At 45.0% G+C, this 22,093-nt stretch overlaps 1 protein-coding gene across 1 annotated transcript in view; it reads right to left on the reverse strand.

Moving 5' to 3' along the window:
- The window catches only part of EXOC4 (exocyst complex component 4), a 353,985-nt gene that overhangs the window by 55,149 nt on the left and 276,743 nt on the right, over window positions 1-22,093 (reverse strand). The window contains exon 12 of the mRNA XM_081209899.1: window positions 3,137-3,273. Within this exon, the coding sequence (XP_081066025.1) occupies window positions 3,137-3,273 (137 nt within the window). The remainder of the gene's footprint in view (window positions 1-3,136; window positions 3,274-22,093) is intronic.

Raw genomic sequence — 22,093 nt, forward strand, 5'->3', positions numbered from 1 at the left:
ATTCCTTACCTGTGCCACCTGGAGCAAGCTGCTCTGTTTATGTGATCAACTGTGGCAAACCTTGGTCTGGATTGTGTGGATTGATGGGGTGGGCAAATGATCGTCCCACTGCATGATGGAAGGTTGTGTTTTTGGTCTCCTCGAGGATTCCAGTTTGGGTGACGTAATGTAAAGGTAAAGGGACCCCTGACCATTAAGTCCAGTCGTGACCGACTCTGGGGTTGCACGCTCATCTCGCTCTATAGGCCGAGGGAGCCGGTGTTTATCCGCAGACAGTTTCCGGGTCATGTGGCCAGCATGACTAAGCCGCTTCTGGCGAACCAGAACAGCGCATGGAAATGGCATTTACCTTCCCGCCAGAGCGGTACCTATTTATCTACTTGCACTTTGACGTGCTTTCGAACTGCTAGGTTGGCAGGAGCAGGGGCCGAGCAACGGGAGCTCACCCCGTTGCGGGGATTCGAACCGCCGACCTTCTGATCGGCAAGTCCTAGGCTCTGTGGTTTAACCCACAGTGCCATCCGTGTCCCTTGCTTCCTGCTTTAGGTGGAGATAAAAGGAACTGAACCAGGGACCTTTTGGACACACAGCAGACACTGTACCACTTAGCTAGAGTCTCCTCCTTGCAACTCCATGCTTTGGTGCATGATATGTGTTTGGGGCAAGAGACCTTCTCTATTTGTGGATGAGCATGAATTTCTCATATGCAGACACGTTGAATCTGAAAGTGAAATCTGTTGCTGACTCCTGGGGTGCTTCTGTCACTAAATACCTGAGTCTCAATTAGCCCCAGCGGCCTCCAGATGTTCCCTAATCAAAGTCCCGAGCCACTCTGCTATTTTGTTTCCAGGGGTTATTAGCAGCCATTTGAATTTTGGAAGCAGTGCAGGTTCTGGAGCTGCTATGTCATCTCAAGCAGATGTCTTATGCACTCAACGCACTGAGCCATGAAGGGAATCGGGCCGTTCTCTGCAATGCCCTGTCACCTGTTTGTCTGTTACGCCCCTTTCCTAGCCCCCTCCTGGGAGCCAGATACAACACAGCAACACAGATGGCTCTGTCTGTGGCCCAATGAGCCAAAAACCAATTATTAGATTGTCGTGCTGGTGGTGATGATTAACCCTATTACCAGAACAGGAAAAATTGCATAGCTAGCTGCTTTGAGATAGTGGTGGTGGGTGGATTCCGGTATCAGTTTTAAGATGACAGCTCTGTTCTTCAATGAATGCCACCTCCTCAAGTCTGTGGTGTCTGTGCTTCTCCCACCCAACCCCTTAAATGGTCCTTGCATTTTCTCTGCCACTTCTGACAGCTGCTGGCATCCTAGGGCTGACTGCCACATCCCCTAGTTAATATTCTGCATGGACATGTAGCAAATCACCCTCGGGAAACATGGCCATTAGGACAGGGGGGCACCACAGACACGGAGATGCCAGCATAAACAAACTTCACTAGCTAAACCACAAGGAGTGTCTGCTCGCTTCTCCAGCCATGGACTCCAACTGCTTGCCATGCAAATAGCTGTGCCCAGGCCACACTTCAAAAGGGAAGTGTAGGATCAACACCTTAGCTTAAACTCAGAGGTGCATTTAACCTCTCATGCACCTGCTGAATCCTTTAACCTGCAATTTGCCTTATGTACTAATCTGATGGGACACGGGTGGCGCTGTGGGTTAAACCACAGAGCCTAGGGCTTGCCGATCAGAAAGTCAGCGGTTCAAATCCCCATGACGGGGTGAGCTCCTGTTGCTCGGTCCCTGCTCCTGCCAACCTAGCAGTTCAAAAGCACGTCAAAGTGCAAGTAGATAAATAGGTACCGCTCCGGCGGAAAGGTAAACGGCGTTTCCGTGTGCTGCTCTGGTTTGCCAGAAGCGGCTTAGTCATGCTGGCCACATGACCCGGAAGCCGTCTGCAGACAAACGCCAGCTCCCTCGGCCTATAGAGCGAGATGAGCACCGCAACCCCAGTAGGCCACAACTGGACCTAATCGTCAGGGGTCCCTTTACCTTTACTAATCTGATAAATGCACTAAAACCTTTGGCAGGACTGGAGGTGTGAGTTTGAATTCTTCATACGACCAGGAAGGCTGGGACAGCTGAGAATAATCCCTGGCCAAGCTCTTGCGAGAGCCACTGCCAGTCAGAGTACACTAGGATAAATGGACCCGTGGTCCGATTCAGCACGAGGCAGCTTTAAATGACAGGAGGATGGGCTATGAATCAGAAGTGGGGAAGCACAATCCAAAGTTCAAGACTTGGCACCTCCAGTTAAAGGGTTCTGGGTAACTGGGATGGGAAACGCTAAAGACATGCAGGGCTGGATAAATAACTAGCACCATGCAGTTTCTTATACACATTCTCTCCCTATCTCACAATGAGTTAGGAGAACATCTTGTGCCCCCATTATGCTCTTCCTAGTCACATAACGGGCATAATGACTTCTATTTGTACCTAGCATGAGCTAGTAGATCAAGTAGTGTATTTTCTGTGTTCTTTTATGTCCTCTTCCTGTAATGAGGGATTGGACACTGAAATGAGGGCTGAGGGCTGACCTAATTGCGCCACTGCAAACGCAATAAATAAAGAGTTCACTTGTAACTTCACTTGTAGGTAAACAACTTAAAGCAGGGGGACAGGTAAGTTTTGTATTAGTGGGACTGGGGGTATTAACTATGTATGTGCAAATAGGCTAGTTATTGTCTCACCTTTATCCTTGTAGCTCTATCCCTACTGTCTTCTCTTGTACATTATTTACTACAAAGGTATGTCTTAATTATGCATTACATGGGCGGAGCATTGCTCCTCCTACCGCCACCATCAAACCCATCCATCACCAACAGGTCCCAGGGCACGCTACAGCAATTTAAAATTCAATATTAAAAGCAGTCAAAACAAATTACAATGCAGCGGTAGTCTGTATTTTACAATTTTAGGACGTCCTAATGGTTTTATTGCACACTGCCATGAAATCTTTTTGAATGAGTTGGCAGTGTAGAAATGCACTTATAGGTAAAAGAAATCTAAACTTCTTCCCTTATCTGCCTTTTCCTCCTAAAGAAGAAAACCTCCAAATGCTTCAGTCCGTCCTTGAAGGAAAGGACCTGAAGGGTGCTACCTGGCCCTCAAGCAAGCCTTACCTGTAGGCCACAGTGCAGGTGTCCTTGTATTCCTGGAGTTTGACACACACCATGTTGAGGAACTGGTCAGAGTAGGCGCTCAGGTCGTGCATCAAATTCATGAGGTCCTGGACAGTCCTTTCCACAATCACTGTGCTCTGCCGAAAGAAAGAAAGAAAGAAAGAAAGAAAGAAAGAAAGAAAGAAAGAAAGAGGTTTTTTAAAGGCTTGTCATGGTGGGCCCCTGCCAAGAAAAACATTTTTTCAAGCCTTTCTAAGTTTATTTGGCACAAGCAAGCAAATCAAGAACACCATAGCTAGTCTTAATTAAATGCAACAATTCAATACAATGGCGTAAAATTCTTGCTTTCAACTTTGGGTACTTAGTACTTCTTCATGCAGAATATACAGTATTTTTCGCCCTATAGGGCGCACCTCGGGGTTTTTTTTGGGGGGGGGGGAATAAATAAAAAAATATCCCCCCCCCAGAACAGGCTGCTATCCGCAAGCCTTGCAAGCCCGGCGGGAACTCCCGCTTGCGGACATCTGCGCGATGCACGGGGTGCGCTCCGGAGCGCGCCCCGTGCTTTGGGCTGCAGGCTGCTGCTCGCAAGGCTTGGGGATAGTTTCCTAAAGCCTGGAGAGTGAGAGGGGTCAGTATGCACCAACGCCTCTCGCTCTCCAGGCTTCAGCGAAAGCCTGCGTTCGCCCTATAGGACGCACACACATTTCCCCTTCATTTTTGGAGGGGGAAAAGTGCATCCTATAGGGCGAAAAATACGGTAGTTGAATTAACCAATTCACTCTCACAAGATGTAGTGATGGCCGCCAATCCTCTCCTTCAGCGCGAATTCATGGAGGGTAAGGATATGGCTACAAATCATGATGGCTGTGTACAACTTCTACTGTTGGATGCAGTATGTTTCTGAATACAGTGGTACCTCAGGTAAAGAACTTAATCCGTTCTGGAGGTCCGTTCTTAACCTGAAGCACCACTTTAGCTAATGGGGCCTCCTGCTGCCGCTGCATGATTTCTGTTCTTATCCTGATGCAAAGTTCTTAACCCGATGTGCTATTTCTGGGTTAGCGGAGTCTGTAACCTGAAGCGTCTGTAACCTGAAGCGTCTGTAACCCGAGGTACCACTGTACCAGTTTCTGCGACTCACAAGTAGGGCAGGCAGTCTTGTGCTAAGGTCCGGCTTACAGGCTTCCCACAGGCATCTGGTTGGTCACTGCGAGAAAAGCTTTCTCTTTCTTTCCCAAACTAACCCATTCCCCAAAACGCACCACCCTTTCTTTGTTGGCAAAGTGCTCCAGCCCCCAATCACTTTGCTTTACTCTATATCTTTTCCAGGTAAGCAATATATATATATTTAGTTGGTTTCTATGAGAACCTCCACATCCCTTTCTCAATTTGTATTGCCCCTGAAGATCCAGTGGCTCAAGCCAACATCCCCACAAGTCTTCTCAAAGCAGCTGGTTTGCTGTTACAGCATTTTGTACGCTGTCTGGGTATCTGCACACTTCTCTTTCGTGTAAGCCCCACTGATGGGTGCAGGGAAGAAAGAGAAAGGTAAAACTAGCTTCCAGAGGGGCAATTGTGTTAGCTTCTTGCAGCAAAAACAAGAGTCTTGTGGCACCATAAAGATTACTAACCAATTTAGCACGCTGCAAAATAATATTTCGCTTCACGGAATAGCAGGATTATTTTCTGAGCTGTGCACTTAAAAGCAAGAGGCTGAAGCATCTCCCAAGCCCTGCTTTGGTTTACATATTGAATTAAAGTCCTCCGTGCAGCTGATTCCATTGACTGCGACAGGTGAGGCATTCTCTCCCCGCCTCCCTTGCAAGAGAGTTGGACACTTTTTGCATTTGAAGTTGCAAAACCTCATCAGAGTCAAAGCCGGAGCCTCTCCGCTACCCTCCCCCAAGCCTGGCTTCCTTCTCAGCATCGATTTTAAGATTAAAGTACTGCAAGAAGGACCCAGATCCATAATCCTGTTCCTGCAGATTTACCGGTGAGTGACAGGAATTGATTCTGCTCTCCAAGCTGCTAAAAAGAATAAGGAAGCCTCCCCCTCGCTCAGCGCTGCAACCCGGCCCTTTGCATGTGTGGCACGTTATTCCGAGGGAAGTTTGACAGTCGTCAAAGGCACTTTGCAGAGAGTGTCCTTGGCTGGGAATATAGGGTGGTGAAAAACACTTCAGCTCTGCACATCGACTGATATTCCACAGCTGCCCTGTACAACTCATGACTTTCTGAGCTGAAGGTATCCCCTTGGTCATTGCCTCAGTCCACCTGGGGCTTGAGGAAGCTCCTGCTTTCAGAGGCTGCCTGGGGCTGAAGGAGGTAAGGCTGGTCAAGCACCTGGTCAGCCAGAACACTATATATATATATATATATATATATATATATATATATATATATATATATATATGTTTTCGTAGATTTTCACGGGTACAGGAATGTAGGTTTTGGTGTCTTCGGGTGTCTTCCCGTGTAAGAGTTGGGGTGTCTAGGCGACGTTTCGACGAGGTCTCACTCGTCATCTTCAGGCTGGTGCTTTCGGCTTCTTGTTACTAGAACAAGAAGCCGAAAGCACCAGCCTGAAGATGACGAGTGAGACCTCGTCGAAACGTCGCCTAGACACCCCAACTCTTACACGGGAAGACACCCGAAGACACCAAAACCTACATATATATATATATATATATATATATATATATATATATATATATATATATATGCTTTCGTAGATTTTCACGGGTACAGGAATGCATATATATATATGATGGGACTGAGCCTTGGACTGAATCACAATCTGTGCATGGCAGCCCCCAGCCAGAAGGACTAACAGATCCCACTCCTGGGTTTCAACAGGTCCTTTTGGGGATTGACCCACAGACCTTCTACTGTCCTTCAAAACATTCCATCTTCTCTTTATCCAACTTCATGTTTGCATGTCATGTTCAATTGTCCCTGGAGGAATATCTAGTACAGTGGTACCTCGGGTTACAGACGCTTCAGGTTACAGACGCTTCAGGTTACAGACTCCGCTAACCCAGAAATAGTACCTCGGGTTAAGAGCTTTGCTTCAGGATGAGAACAGAAATCATGCTCCAGCAGCAGCGGGAGGCCCCATTAGCTAAAGTGGTGCTTCCGGTTAAGAACAGTTTCAGGTTAAGAACGGACCTCCAGAAACAATTAAGTTCTTAACCCGAGGTACCACTGTATTGTAACAATTGCCCCGATGAAAGTCACCAGATGCTACAGTAAGGGTGAGAGATGAGGCATCCGAAAACAAAAGTCTTGAGTTGCATGTGCTCTGGTCAAAAAAGAAATTAGGTTTATGAACTCGAACACCTGTCATTGGTTTCTCAGACTCACAGTGAAGGTAAAACTGACCAAATGTCAAGCTTCCTTGTTTTCAGAAGCCCTTCAGTTGGCAACTGTCATGGATTTGAGCGAGCACACCACTGGTCAGATCTCTACTGCAGATAAAACTAATGTTTTGAGTGTGACTACTGATCAGTGGAGGGACGCGGGTGGTGCTGTGGGTTAAACCACAGAGCCTAGGACTTGCTGATCAGAAGGTCAGCGGTTCGAATCCCCGCGACGGGGTGAGCTCCCGTTGCTCTGTCCCAGCTCCTGCCAACCTAGCAGTTCAAAAGCACGTCAAAGTGCAAGTAGATAAATAGGTACTGCTCCGGCGGGAAGGTAAACGGCGTTTCCGTGCGCTGCTCTGGTTCGCCAGAAGCGGCTTAGTCATGCTGGCCACATGACCCAGACATTGTACGCCGGCTCCCTCGGCCAGTAAAGCGACATGAGCACCACAACCCCAGAGTCGGTCACAACTGGACCTAATGGTCAGGGGTCCCTTTACCTTTACCTTACTGATCAGTGGCCGAGCATCTGCTTTGTAAGACCAGGGTTCAACCCTGGAAGTATTTCTTTAGAAGGATCCGGAAGGAGGTTATGGGAAAGACCCTCCTATGTCCGAACCCATCCTTGGAGAGCTGCTGCCAACCAAAGAAGGCATTCTAGCCTAGAAGTAGGTTGTTGCTGCCATCAATACTTTTTGTATCTTTTAGATCTTATTAAGATTTAATGTGGAAACTGTTAATTTGGTTGTGTACCTTCCGATATGTTTTATTTATTGTTTATGACTATTTTTATTATATGTATTTTTTTCATGTTGTAAGCTGCCTTGAGGGACGCGGGTGGCGCTGTGGGTTAAACCACAGAGCCTTGGACTTGCCGATCAGAAGGTTCGAATCCACGCAACGGGGTGAGCTCCTATTGCTCTGTCCCAGCTCCTGCCAACCTAGCAGTTCGAAAGCACGTCAAAGTGCGAGTAGATAAATAGGTACCGCTCCGGCAGGAAGGTAAACGGCGTTTCCATGCGCTGCTCTGGTTCGCCAGAAGCAGCTTAGTCATGCTGGCCACATGACCCAGAAGCTGTATGCTGGCTCCCTCGGCCAATAAAGCAACATGAGCGCCACAACCTCAGAGTCGGCCACAACTGGACCTAATGGTCAGGGGTCCCTTTACCTTTACCTTTAAGCTGCCTTCAGCATGGTTTTCACTATGGAAAGGTGGCATGCAAATACAACGGTGTATGCATGCATGCATCTATGTATGCTGTGGTCAAATCCTGCTTGCTGGTTTCCCGCAAGCATCTAGTTGGCTACTGTGAGAACAGGATGCTGGACTACATTGGCTATTGACCTGATCCAGCAGGATCTTACCTTATGTGCTCCTTAATAAGGAAGACCACACCTCACCAGGGAGGGCACTCCACCAATGGAGAACCCCCACCAAGAAGGCCCTGTCAATGAGTCAGTGCCAACCAGGCAGCACCCAGCTGTGGCACCACTAACAGGGCCTCCTCTGCCAATTGTAGGGCCCGAGATGGTTGATACTGAGGGTGGTGGTCTTTTAGGTATTTGAGTTCCAAATTGCTTGGGACTTCACAGGAGGAAGGCATGGGTTGTTGTGGTTTTAAAATTAGGAGGACCACACACAGGAAAAGTAAAAATAAAGAACGTTGCAATATTGAAAATATTGTTTGTCTGGAGCGCATGTACTATGTTTTGAAATGATTTGCTGGATAATATTTGCCCAAACAAGAGAAACAGGGGTTGACTGGCCCATGGAAGAGAGGAAACTTCTGATCTTTGATCCTTTATGCAGACTTCTGGTGTCCATCACACAACAAATCTGTGTAAGTCAGATGAAAGCATTTCAGCCTCACAGATATTGTACTTTACCATGATGGTGGATCTTAAAATTCAAGCAAACTAGAGATGAAAATTTCGCAGAAACCAGCACCCTGTATACGTGTATGTGTAATTTTCCTGCTGGGACATTTGGCGGGGTGTGTTTGTGTCAGTGTCCTGTGTATATCTGGGGTTTTTAATTACTTTTCCTTGGCTAGCCTCCTGCAAGTGTTCAAGCGCATAAATTCACAGCATAAGGCTTTGGGAAGCATGATTCATTCCCTCGATGTGGCACTGATGGGGTCTATACAGCAGGGGGCTCCAGTGACCCGTGATGGGGCACTATTCATTAGGGAAGGGAGCTGCAAATATATAAATCAACATGTCAGAGGAAGGAGCCCTGGCCCGACCCAGCGGGAATGTGCGCTACATACAGATTTGTTCCACTCCACGCCATTTCACCTGTCGTCAGCAGCGTGTACCGCGCAGTAATCAATTAGGCTGACAAGATTCTCTACAAATCGGCTTAGCTCCAGCTCCTCCTGTGCCTTTAGGGTGTAGCACAGAGAAATGAGAATGCAGCTAAAGGGAGAGAGAGGGATGATCCCCTATAAGAAAGCAGCAGTTGTAAAACTTAGCACAGAGTGTTGCTCTAGCAGCGCCTCTTAACAATAACAGCCAAATGGAGCCTCCATGTTCAGAGACAGTATACCTTTGAATGTTAGGGAGCAAAGACCAGGAGAGGGCTGTTTTTGTTTGTTACTAAACTATGTATTTTTGTGTTTGCATATTGCCCTGTGCTGATGATGATGGTGATGATTAATAATAATACTCTAGAGGGGCCTCTGGCTTGATCTAGCAGGGCTCTTATGTTTTCTAAGAGCTATTCAGGGGAACTGTTATGCTAGGGAGAGGGAAGGCTTTGGGAGACAGACCCAGGTTGCAAACTCAACATCAGTTAAAGGTTAGTTGAACCACCCTGATATATATTCACAGGGAAGGTGGTTGAAAAGTGGCAGAAAGGTGGATTTTTTCTGTCCTTTCAGTGCACACTTAGGAGGACAAGCAAAGGGGGATTCAAATCCTTGTTAGTGTCATCACAAACATTTCTTGCATAACTTAATTCACACTGACTATTCCCTCAACGTAGGCGACACAAAATTCAACTGCGCAACCTCTACGGAAACTAAGATTTTGGTTACACTACCAGGACTGGGGAGACCTAAATTCAAATCCATCATCCCTGACCACTGGTCCTGTTAGCTAGGGATGATGGGAGTTGTAGTCCTAAAACATCTGGAGGGCCAAGTTTGGCCATGCCTGACCTAGAGCCTTTTGCATACAAAGCAGAAACTCTACCATGGGGCAACAGCCCTTCTTTGACACCTGCTTTACTCTTTTCCACATTTTCCAGGAGAGAGACAGGACTCATCTTCTTACTCGGGCCTTCCTGTAAGATTTGCTTCCTGCATGCCTTCCATTTTCCACCTTTTCATCCTCATGTGTTGTATCTCTCTTTAGATTATAAGTGTGTGACTGGGCCTGCCAGTCCATAATCTTTCTTATGCACCCATTCTGCTTTTTGGTACTTTATCATACAAATACATCAATATCTATTATATTTATCTATCCATAACTACCTCTCGTTATCTCTTGGCTAGAGATATTGGGCCCAGAAAAGGACTTCCAGAGCTCGCAATCCTTGCTTTGAAGCAGCGAAAAACATCAGAGGCTCCAAACGCTTCTGTAACTTCAATTAAAACAAGAGCTTGAAGAAGGACAGCTCTGAGGAAAACTGCAGCCATTTTGAAAGGCTGCCCCAAAGCCAAAGCCCCTTCTCTATGGGGGCCCCTTGAACTAGAGAAGGGAGAAAATTGGGTTTGGTCAGCACATCAGGTCCCTATTGCCCCTGTCCCTTCTGGGCCAAATTTGGCAGGTGGGCTTCACATGATATGGTGCTTTGAAGTCCCCCAAATCAATGGATTAATTCAAAGTGCACACAAAGTTCTTTGCAAGCCCCTTTGAAGGATTTGCAAAGAGCCCTGCCCTCAGCTTTGAAATCCTGCTGAGCATTAAGACTTCAGGAGCAGTATGCTTGGGGCTCCTGAAGCGCCGTCAATCAGCGGAAGAATTTATTTTAAAAATCCAGGAAAAGAATATGAACAGAAACAGAAACAGGAAGGGGAGAACAACTGAACCTCTTAAGAGCATTGTAACAACAAATGCAACTGAGTAAAGTAGAAAAATATACTAAGAATATCAAACAAAAATGGCTTCAATATGGGAATAAACCTTCAAAACTTAAAGGTTTATCAATGGCATTGATAAACGCCATTATCAACATACTTAAAAAAGTACAAGTGCCATGCCTAACACCATCAATTAAACAGTTGAAACCTCACAAGATATAGACAGGAAAATTGGCTTCCAGGTGGAAAAGTCAAAATTAGAAACAGAATTGTTAGAACCCAATACTAAGAATTTGTCAAAGATGTATAACTTGCTGTTGAAATGGAATACGCAGGATGAAACAGTTAAATCAGCTATGATTAAGTGGGCTCAAGATATTGGTCATAACATTATGTTTGCTGACTGGGAACAGTTGTGGACCACCGGTATGAAATTTACGGCATGCAATGCCTTAAAGGAAAATATTATGAAAATGGTTTATAGGTGGTACATGACCCCAGTCAAGCTTGCAAAGATTTACCATTTGCCTGATAACAAATGTTGGAAATGTAAAGAAATTGAAGGTAAGTTCTTTCACCTTTGGTGGACGTGCCCAAGGATTAAGGTCTTCTGGGAAATGATATATAATGAAATGAAAAAGGTACTTAAATGTACTTTCCCTAAGAAACCAGAAGCCTTTCTCTTGGGCATTGTCGGCCAATTGGTGTCAAAGAAAGATAGAACTTTTTTATGTATGCTACAACAGCAGCAAGAATACTCATTGCAAAGTATTGGAAGATGGAAGAGCTACCCACCTTGGAAGAATGGCAGATGAAGGTGATAGACTATATGGGACTGGCAGAAATGACCGGCAGAATCCGAGACCAGGGAAAAGAGGCGGTGGAAGAGGATTGGAGAAAATTTAAGAATTATCTTAAGAAATACTGTAAAATTAATGAGTGCTAGAATGGCGCTGGTATTATCAATTAAGGGGTTTACAGCTGTAAAGATTAAGATTAAAAAGAAGAAAGGAGGTTATAAATCTGAGAAGATTGAGAGTAAGAATTTGTTGGGAAAAAAAGTTTGAAATTAGAATGCAGTAAGGGGAGGCATGGGGAGTCTGGGAAATAAGTTATATGAAAATAAGGATTTGAAATTCTACATGTTTTTGTTCTGTTTTGTGTTGGTTTGTGTTGGTTTGTCTGTAAATTTTTTGTGTGAAATCTGAATAAAATTTTTTTATTAAAAAAAAAAAATAGAAACCTCACAAGATATAAGTGAACATATTTGGCAAGTTTACCAAGTACCAGGAAACACCCGTCAACAAAACAGATAATAGAATATTTTCTACAATCACTGTGCCCAAAGTCACTAATGGAGATATAGTAATGTTGGGAGTCCTAATAATGGGAAAGGAAATTAATGAGATAATAGCTGACTTCATAACAAAGCATCAGGACCAGATGGGCTGAGTTTTTAAAAATCTTTTTCGGGGAAAAAGCACTTACATTACGGGAAAATGATAAATAAGCCTTTGCAAATGGGAAATTTGCCAACATCATAGTCAGAAGTGATTGCAAAAGTACTTCCAAAAGCAGGAAAAGATTTGACGATTCCACAATCAGATGGACCGATTTCCCTCCTTAATCAAGATGTAAAAATATGGAGCCCTCTATTGGCAAACAGGTTAAGCAATATTACTCCAATATGCATACACCAGGACCAAACAATGTTTATATGGAACAGAAAATTACAATCTAGTGCCAAGAAGGCAGTGGATTGAACAGAACTATGTAATAAACAAACAACTACCAGCCTTTATTTTCCTGGGTGTGGAAAAAGCCTTTGATAAGAATGAACTGGAAATCTGTATCAAGGATGCTACAATAAAGAAAAGGAACAGGAACTTTTAAAACATGGGTGGACTTGCTTTACTCTAAACCAATGCCCAGTGTACCGCCCATCTACATGTATAATAATAGACAGAGGAACAGGGCAAGATTGTAATTTCATAGAATTTGTCATCGTTATCGTTTACACTCTATTTGAATACATACAGAATTGGCAGCACATGCACAATTCACTCTGATCACAGAATCCAGGCGGGAAGGCCTGCTTGCTGGTGCAGAATGGGATGGCTTCTGGTACAGAGCACACTTAATTTCTCTTCCAATCTTCCTCACACTTGTCATTCACTCAAAGGTCATTTCATTATAGGCAGAGACAAGCAGCCTTCCCCAGCCCTCTCTTTGAGCCTAAGGCCATACTACTTTGTGATAATCACAGGGATTGACAGGATTTCAAGACTGGTGTGAACACTGCTAGGAAAGATAGCACCAGAGGCAAAATTGCCTTCACAACATCTGCATCAGTCTATCTGGCTAACATGCCCAGCCTGAGTTCAGCCACCTGGGTTCAAGGAACCCAATGCTTTGGGTTCCCCCACCCCCAGCACCTGGCACACAAACATACTTGGGTGCCAGTTGCAGTGCTGGGATTATTTTCCTGATGTGAAATTTAGTGAGCCTCTATAATTTGTGTGTAGTAGTGCAAAAGCTCATTTGCAAGAAAAACACTAAGGGACGTGGGTGGCGCTGTGGGTTAAACCACAGTGCCTAGGACTTGCCGATCAGAAGGTCAGCAGTTTGAATCCCCGTGATGGGGTGAGCTCCCGTTGCTCGGTCCCTGCTCCTGCCAACCTAGCAGTTCAAAAGCACATCAAAGTACAAGTAGATAAATAGGTACCGCTCCGGTGGGAAGCTAAACGGCGTTTCCAGCTTAGTCCCGCTGGCCACATGACCCGGAAGCTGTACGTCAGCTCCCTCGGCCAATAAAGCAAGATGAGCACCGCAACCCCAGAGTCGTCCGTGACTGGACCTAATGGTCAGGGGTCCCTTTACCTTTACCTATAATTTGTGTGTGGTAGTGCAAAAGCTCATTTGCAGGAAAAACACTACTAAAAATGTTTGCAGTGACCATAAGAGTGGTCTGCAGGCCACTGAGATCAAGATACGAGCAACACATACCAGAATCCTGGGAATTAGGTGATCCTGGAGGGTCACTGCCAGCTATAACGCTGCAAGACTGGATGCACATAGGCAGTCTATTTTTTATTTGCTTATTTAACAAAATTTATATACCTCTTGACTGTAATAAAACCTCTAAGGCGTTTAAAAGAAATACAAGGGTATCAATAAAAAAGGTAAAAATGATCAACACACTTTATAAATACTTAAAATTAACAGTAAAATAGATTAAACCATGTCAGCATCTACATGGTTGGATAGGTTTGCTTCAACAAGCAGGAGCAGAAAACAGTAGAGAGGTGTCTGCCTCATCTCTCTCTCTCTCTCTCTCTCTATATATATATATAATATCAGTATTTTCCCCCCTAGCAAACTGTTACTGCTCTCTGAACTTCCAGGTTGTAGACTGGCTGCAAATATTGTACTATTTTTTATTTTTTTAAAAAAATAGATTACTGAGGGAGAAACATGATACAGGTTTATGTGGAAAGAATAAATATTAAATGTAGGACTGTAATGGACAGGCAGTAGGCTGAAGAGCAGAAAAATTGCTTCACACAGTACAACTCAGTTTGTGGAACTCACTTAAATTCATAAAATTGTAGAGTTGGAAGCGATTATGAGGGTCATCTAGTCCAACCCCCAGCAAGGCAGGAATCTTTCACCCAACATGGGGCTGGAACCCATGATCCCACTGACTGAGCCTACCCCATGGCTTCTTACTTTCTTTTTAACAAGTATTAGACCAGCTTCACCAACCTGCTGCCATCCAGATGTTTTGATCTACAACTCCCATTGGCCCCAGCCAGCACAGTTGACTTAAATTTTGGAGGTGTCCCTTGGCAAATGGGGTGGTGTGGAACTGTGGAGGCCAAACTCACTATGGAAGTTGAGGTAGGATTTTCGCTCAGAACTAACCTCTCCAAAGCCGTAGCCACAAAAGTTCAAAATGATCAAAGGCCTCATAACTTGGGCACTGAATGCCAGGGATGAAGCAAAGGATGATTATCACCATGCTTCCAAGCTTCCCAGGGCATCTGACTTGCCATTTGTTTATTTAAAATATTTATCTCTTACAGTTCCGACCCTGAGGCACATAACGAGAGTCCAGAAACAAAAGCCCATAAAATCTTTCAGGAACAGAATGTGTATCTATGTTGATGGACCTTGGTAGACCCAGTTGGGCAACTCTTATGCTCCTTAGAGTATGTCGAAATGTCCTGAGTTTTGGCACTGGTCTGAGCCAATGGTGCCTATGGAACCGTGTAGCTATTCTAAGAAGGCCCATAGACGGACTGGCTTTTTCCCTTCCTGATTTATGTCTGCTACCAGTGCAGATGGCTTCCTGCCGATCTTGCTCTACAGAACTCCCAGGCAGTTGTGGATTTCACAGAGTAAGCATTTCAATTCTGTCTTGCTCTCATACATTATTTCCCCCATGCTAACGACAGTCAAGTTACTGTCCTGTGAAAAAATCCATTTAGCTCTAGCGAGGCTGGCTGCAAAGCGGGAAATGAAGGGCACCGGGGAAGCCTAAGCTGGCACCAGGCGAGCGCGGGCACAGCCATCCGCAAAGCACTCATCCATTACCCAATCAGTGGCATTTCCAGACCCAGCGGGGTTCAGCTGGGGTCCTGCTGGGAAACAGAAATTAACTTGGAATGGAGGTAATTCATCTTCAGAAGCTAGTCATCTTTCTAAAGTGCTCCTTGGCAATAAAGGGGAGAGATCCAACAGCAACTTTGGCACCATGAAAGAAATGCTTACTGTGAAGTCTGGTGGTGCTCAAGAACAGAGTGGCAATCCATCTTCATTTTGTCTACTTAAAACATAACATGACTGGTCAGACTGGTGGCTGGGAGTGGCCGCTGAGACCATATAACACGGGTCCTGAAAGATCATCATTGGCTCCTAGTTTGTTTCCGAGCACAATTCAAAGTGTTGGTGCTGACCTTTAAAGCCCTAAACGGCCTCGGTCCTGTATACCTGAAGGAGCATCTCCAATCCCATCGTCCAGGCCAGAAACTGAAGTCCAGCTCCGAGGGCCTTCTGGCAGTTCCCTCACTGGGAGAAGTGAGGTTACAGGGAACTAGGCAGAGGGTCTTCTCGGTAGTGGCACCCGCCCTGTGGAACGCCCTCCCAGCAGATGTCAAGGCAATAAGCAACTATTTTACTTTTAAAAGAAAACTGAAGATGGCCCTGTTTAGGGAAGCTTTTAAAGTTTGATGCTGTATTGTTTTTATTATTTGGTTGGAAGACGCCCAGAGTGGCTGGGGAAACCCAGCCAGATGGGCGGGGTATAAATAATAATAATAATTATTATTATTATTAACATGCGCCGCGGGTGGCGCTGTGGGTTAAACCACAGAGGCTAGGGCTTGCTGATCAGAAGGTCGGCGGTTCGAATCCCCGCGACGGGGTGAGCTCCCGTTGCTTGGTCCCTGCTCCTGCCAACTTAGCAGTTCAAAAGCATGTCAAAGTGCAAGAAGATAAACAGGTACCGCTCCGGTGGGAAGGTAAACGGCGTTTCCGTGCGCTGTTCTGGTTCACCAGAAGTGGCTTGGTCATGCTGGCCAATAAAGTGAGATGAGTGCTGCAACCCCAGAGTCGTCCACGACTGGACCTAACGGTCAGGGGTCCCTTTACCTTTAAATGACATCTATGGCAGCATTGTTAGGCCATGTTAAAGGTAGATTATCTTCCCTAGCCCCACCTAAAATCTGACTTGCATCACCACTGCACTGTATGTCAAATGCAATGCAGGTTAAGTAGCTACAAAGGAGTCTCCATGTAGCTGGAAGCCTTCAGGTGGCTTCGGGTGGAGCCATTGGTGGAGAAGCCCCTTGCAACTTCTTGTAATGCCACTGGCGTCTTCATTCACACAAGGAACAAAAAGTCACAGAGAAAGTGTAGCATATTTCTTAGTCCTCTTCTACTGTTGGAAGCTGCCAGGTGTTTCTGAAGAGTGAGTGAGCCAATGGGCAGGCATGTGCCCAGGGGGGAGCGTGTGGGGCATGGAGACCAGACTGGAAGTCAAAACCCAGGCAGCTTTAGCAGCTGTCAGAATCAACAGCAAATATAGTCACAGAGCATCTTCTGACCACATGAAGGTCTCAAAGATTCCAAATTACATATTTGAAGGAACCTCCTACGTCTGTTCAAGGCCTTTAACGTCTGCATCTCAGTCCATCTGGCTGACCTTTTCTGGACTTTTTTCATGATCAGTTATTAAGGTCAAATTATTATTTATACTGGACAGATATTCTGTCAACACTGAAATGTCACCAGAGTCGGACAGCTGGCAATGAAGTATACTAACTACATATTTACTGTCAAGGGATCTGGAGGCTTCATGGCGTTTTCTACATTACAGGGCATATTGTATAGCCTTCAGCGCAAAAATGCAGGATTTGAGAATCTTAGTTTCAATTTTTTTGCAACAACAGTTAAAGTGAGTGGTATGTCCCCATGAATAAACGGGGGGAAATAAAACCAAAGTGGCATTTTTTTGCTAGAGGTTGAGGGCTTGTCTATACTACAGGTTTGCCATAAGTTGGGGCAAAGTTTTAAGTTGGTCTGCGTTGTCTATATTACTAATCAAGGCAGGTGCAACACCTGCCGCTATACGGTAAGAGGGGACATGATAGAAGTGCATTAAATTATATTAGACCTAAGGGACATTCAATGAAGCTAAATATTGGGAGATTCAGGACAGACAAACAGAAAATACCTCACATATTACATAGCTAAACTATGGAATTTGCTTCCACAAGTTGTAGTGGAGGGTTAGAAATGGCAAAAGCTGCCCCCCTCTATTTTTCCACATATCCCTTGAAAAGTAAGTGTGCATCTTAGTCTTAGACCTCCCAATAAAACTGGCCACCCAACAGATTGATCAGGTATGCCTATAGACCAGTGTTTCCCAACCTTTTTTGGGCAAAGGCACACTTGTTTGATGAAAAAAATCTCGAGGCACACCACCATTACAGCCCCGTGACGTCAGCGTGCAGCGTCACGCCGGGAGGGACGCACGAAAGTGTAAGTTTCAATTTTTTTCCCTCCCCCTTGCCGGGGAACCTCCAAGCTTTGGGGGTGGGGAGGAGGCAGCAAAGCGAGGCAGGAAGGAGAGCGCGGCTTGGCTGGGTGAGCTTTGGCAGGGGCAGGGAATGAGAGCCGCAAGGCGGGCGCTGCGGACGGAGGCGCTGCCCGCCAAGCTCGCAGGCAGCCAGGCAGGCAGACGGCGAGAGCCCCGCGCTGGGCGGCCTCTCCTCGCCGTCGCCGCCCCACCTCTCGCCGCCCGACTCACCCGCCTCCCTCCAGGCAACATCTCGCGGCACACCAGGCAACATCTCGCGGCACACTAGTGTGCCGCGGAACAGTGGTTGGGAAACACTGCTATAGACTGCCATGGTGGCAGTGGTGGGGTCTCAGGTGAGTAACAGCATGCTTGGAAAAGCAATGAGCTCCCGACTTACTGGGTGGTTGGTGGGTGGGTAAGGTGACACCGGGGCCCTGGCAGAGCTGCTCTGAACCCTACAGTCCTGTTTGATTATTCTACTGACTACATCCATTAAAGCGTCTTTACAAATCAAGAGCTCATATCACACTCATCAAAGCATCTCAAAGATTCCACCAAATTTTGAATCTTCAAGAGTGCAGCCATGTGGTCATGTATGTGTGCAATCTTTGAAACTCAAAAGGCATTATTTATTTTCTGCCACAGAAAATAAGAGGCAGGTTTTTTTAATTGACAGACTTCACATTCCTTAGGTGCTATTTAGCACCAACATGTTAGAAATGAACACTGGGACCACAGCACTTGTGCAATTTCAGCTTTGGTATTTCTTGGCAAAATCCTCCCTCTCAGTTGTGCCGTGTGTGTGTGTGTGTGTGTGTGTGTGTGTGTGTGCTTCAAAAGATAACTTATCTAGAATCCGAGACCAGGGAGAAGAGTCGGTGAAAGAAGACTGGAAGAAATTCAAAGACTACTTAACAGAAACATTGTAAAATTAATGAATGTTAGAAGGATGTTGGATAGAAACTAAGCGGATTCCAGCTGTAATGCTTTAAGAGATATGAATTTTTTTTACAAATGGGTAAAAGTTTAATGGTAAGGATTTGCTGAACTAACAAATCGAACTGGAATACAAAGAAGGGAGGTATGAGGAGGTCCGAGGAAATAAGTGTATGGAAGATATGTTATTGAAAATTAATGTGTGTTTTTAACTGTTTTTTATTTTGTATGTTTATTTTTTATTTTTCTTGTTATATCTTAAAAACTTTTAATAAATATCTTTAAAAAAACAAAACAAAAGATAACTTATCTAGCTTTGTTTGAAAAGTGATGAATCTTTCGTTTGTCTCTGCAAGAATTTGCTGTCGGATTTCATATTACTTGAAAAACAAAGCCCACAAAACAACTAGGTAAAGTTATGTGCCTTATGAGCTAGGAGGAACTTGGAAACCTGAAGCTATGTAGTAGCAGATGCTTTGCAACGTGTAGACTCGCAGAAGTCCTTCTACCAGCCTTCTACTTCACATTGAAAAGTACTTGGAAAACCAGAAAAAATGTAAAGTGTGAACAATGTAAACTTGTGCTTGCAAACATTTTTCATACAGAACCCCTCATTAGGGAGCCATAGCAGGGTGCCTGAAAACTGTGGCTTTAATGGGAAACCCAGGGTTCCCACTGTCCAGTGTATGGAAAGGCCCTTATGCATGTTTGAAACTTGACCACAGCATCAAGTGATGGCTTCTTTGTGCAAATGAGCTATTAGATGAATCACTGCCATGAGAACTATGATACCACCTGATGCCAACTCAAACACAAGTTTTCAGCTGAGAGTAAGACATTTCACATATTCAGCTGACAGTCATCAAGAGATGAGTAATCGACTGAATGTGTGACGCAACCAATGTTTACTCTGGGGTTGGTGCCGCTGTCCAGCCTCTTCCTTGATTTCATGCACAATTTCTTATTTATCTCAGGCAATTTTCCAAACGAGTGTATCTCTCTGCATTTATATATGCTGTTTTATGTTATGAGCATTTTATGTGACTGGCAAGAGTTCTGGTTTTTGAACAATTCAGAGATATACAATCAAGCATCAAAGGAAGGAAGAAGAGTTTGGATTTGACATCCCGCTTTATCACTACCCGAAGGAATCTCAAAGCGGCTAACATTTCCCTTCCTCCCGCACAACAAACACTCTGTGAGGTGAAAATAAAAAAATTCCTTCCAGTAGCACCTTAAAGACCAACAAAGTTAGTTCTTGGTATGAGCTTTCGTGTGCATGCACACTTCTTCAGATACTCACTCTGTGAGGTGAGTGAGGCTGAGAAACTTCAGAGAAGTTTGACTAGCCCAAGGTCACCCAGCAGCTGCATGTGGAGGAATGGGGAAGCGAACCTGGTTCACCAGATTACGAGGCTACCAGTCTTAACCACTATACCACACTGGGAAACGGAACAAATGAAGTAAGACTGAGGGTGGTGGTGTGGAAGAGGACTCTTGATTTGTGGGTACCCTCCTCTAACTGGTTCCCAGTCTACCATGGAAGACAGCTGTTCTGTATTTCCCGTCACCCTCTGAGAACTTCAGATGAGATCGAAATTCACAACTACCAACAACAGAGCACAGCACTGATTAATTATTGCCTTCACTAACCAGTAGGATACTCCTACAACTGGATGCACTACTGGTCATTAGAACTGATGGCAGGATGTTGTGGCTATGGGGTTCAGATCAAGAAATTGAGGGCAGAAATATCAATACCTGCTGGTGAAAGGTTAAATATCAGAGTTTTGAAATCTAGAGCTGATGGATACAGATTACTAATATTTCCCTTTGGCACCCAATACCAAACACTGGTCGACTAATGACTTAGGTGGGCATCCGTTCCAATGTGGTTAATGGCAGCTCATTCATTCTCAGAATTTCAGCCTTGGTCTGAACCAAGAAACACCTTTAATCAAATCTAAGCAGTTCCCAGCAAAACGGCTCCTGGATGTGGACAAGGGGATGAGAGCAGCTACACAGATATGGTCGAAGGGGTAAAAATGAAGATTTATGAGCACAATATTTGCCTTGTGAAGGCAAGCTTGTCCATGCCGTTGGGCTAATTAAAATAATCCATCACACAGTGTGTGTCTGAGGCCAGGTCAGCTGAAAAGCTGGGTATAAACCAAATGTCAAGATGTGCCGATGGAAAAGCATATTTGTATGTGAATATCTGTGTGTGAGCTTGCACATGCACATCTGTGTGTGTCAGTACCAGATTGTGAGAATGTTTTGTTGGTTTTACTGCTCTATCTACAGTAACTGTTTGATAAATAACACTCCAAAACAGTTGCAATGATGCAACAACAACAGCTGCAATGCTGTGTGCAGAAGGCCTTGTTTCTACTTAAAGGATCATAGAAACATAGAATTGTAGAGTTGGAAGAGACCCTGAAAGTCATCTAGCCCAACCCCCTGCAATCCAGGAATCTCTGGAACCTGACCTAGACCCAGTTCTCCATCTGCTTGCCCTGCAGCCTCTAGCTCTGGGACCAGGTCACTGGACAAGGGAAATGCCATATTTTGTTCTATCCAAGTTGCACTAGGTAATATGTCCAGAACACTGGAAAACACTTGTGTGAAACTGCGCATGCATCCCCAAGGTTTGCCTGCCCTGGGTCCAAAATTAAGGCTGTAAGCAGGAGTACAAACACTGTAGAAAGTAACAGTGTCCATGTCCAGCCTCTTCTTGAAAGTAGCTTCCAGTTATCCTGGCCCCAAATCATTTAGGGTTTTATAGAACAGAACAAGCATCTTCAGTTGTGCTCAGACTGAAAGGCAGGGTAATTGATACTGTCCATTTGGTTCATAAAGTGCACACCAGTCACAGTCTGGCTGCCGCATTTTGCACTAGCTGAGGTTTCTGGAAACTCTTCAAGGGCAGCCCCACACAGAGCACACTGCAATAACCTAAAGGAAGAGATGATTCAGGCATGAATCACTGGGGCCAGATCCTCCCCCTTCTCCTCCACAAAGGCTTATAGCCAATGCAGCCACTTGACCCTCCAGGAGTAATGCTGGGTCCAAAATACCCTTCAGGTTGTGAGTGAACCTAGTGCTTCTTTTTCATCCAGAACAGGCTTGCCTACTGCCCTTCTGTCTTGTCTGGATTGAGTCTCAATATTTCAGACCACATACAATCCATCAGTATGTCCAGGCAGTCTAGATTCAGTCCAAGTCACAACTAAAAAGAAACATGCCTTTCCTTTCTTGCAGTTTCACGAGGAAGGTATTTTCCCCTCCTTGGGTTAGCTCTTATTCTGTTGGGAGCCAGCAGAAAGCCTTAGAAAGATTTTGCAGGTCTCATTAACACACCTGTACTATGTTCTGCATGCTCCCTATTGAATGTACTTGTAAATTATCTATCTTGGTTTAACAACAAGGTACCAAAGAAAGCACACAACTCTTTTTTTAAAAAAAAAAACCTACCTAAGTTGACCAAATAATTGTAGATGGAATACGAAGAATAAAACTGTATTTGTAAATTAGCAACAACCAGTGAACA

The sequence above is a fragment of the Podarcis bocagei genome, assembly GCF_964188305.1.
Source record: "Podarcis bocagei genome assembly, chromosome: 10".
Taxonomy (NCBI): domain Eukaryota; kingdom Metazoa; phylum Chordata; class Lepidosauria; order Squamata; family Lacertidae; genus Podarcis; species Podarcis bocagei.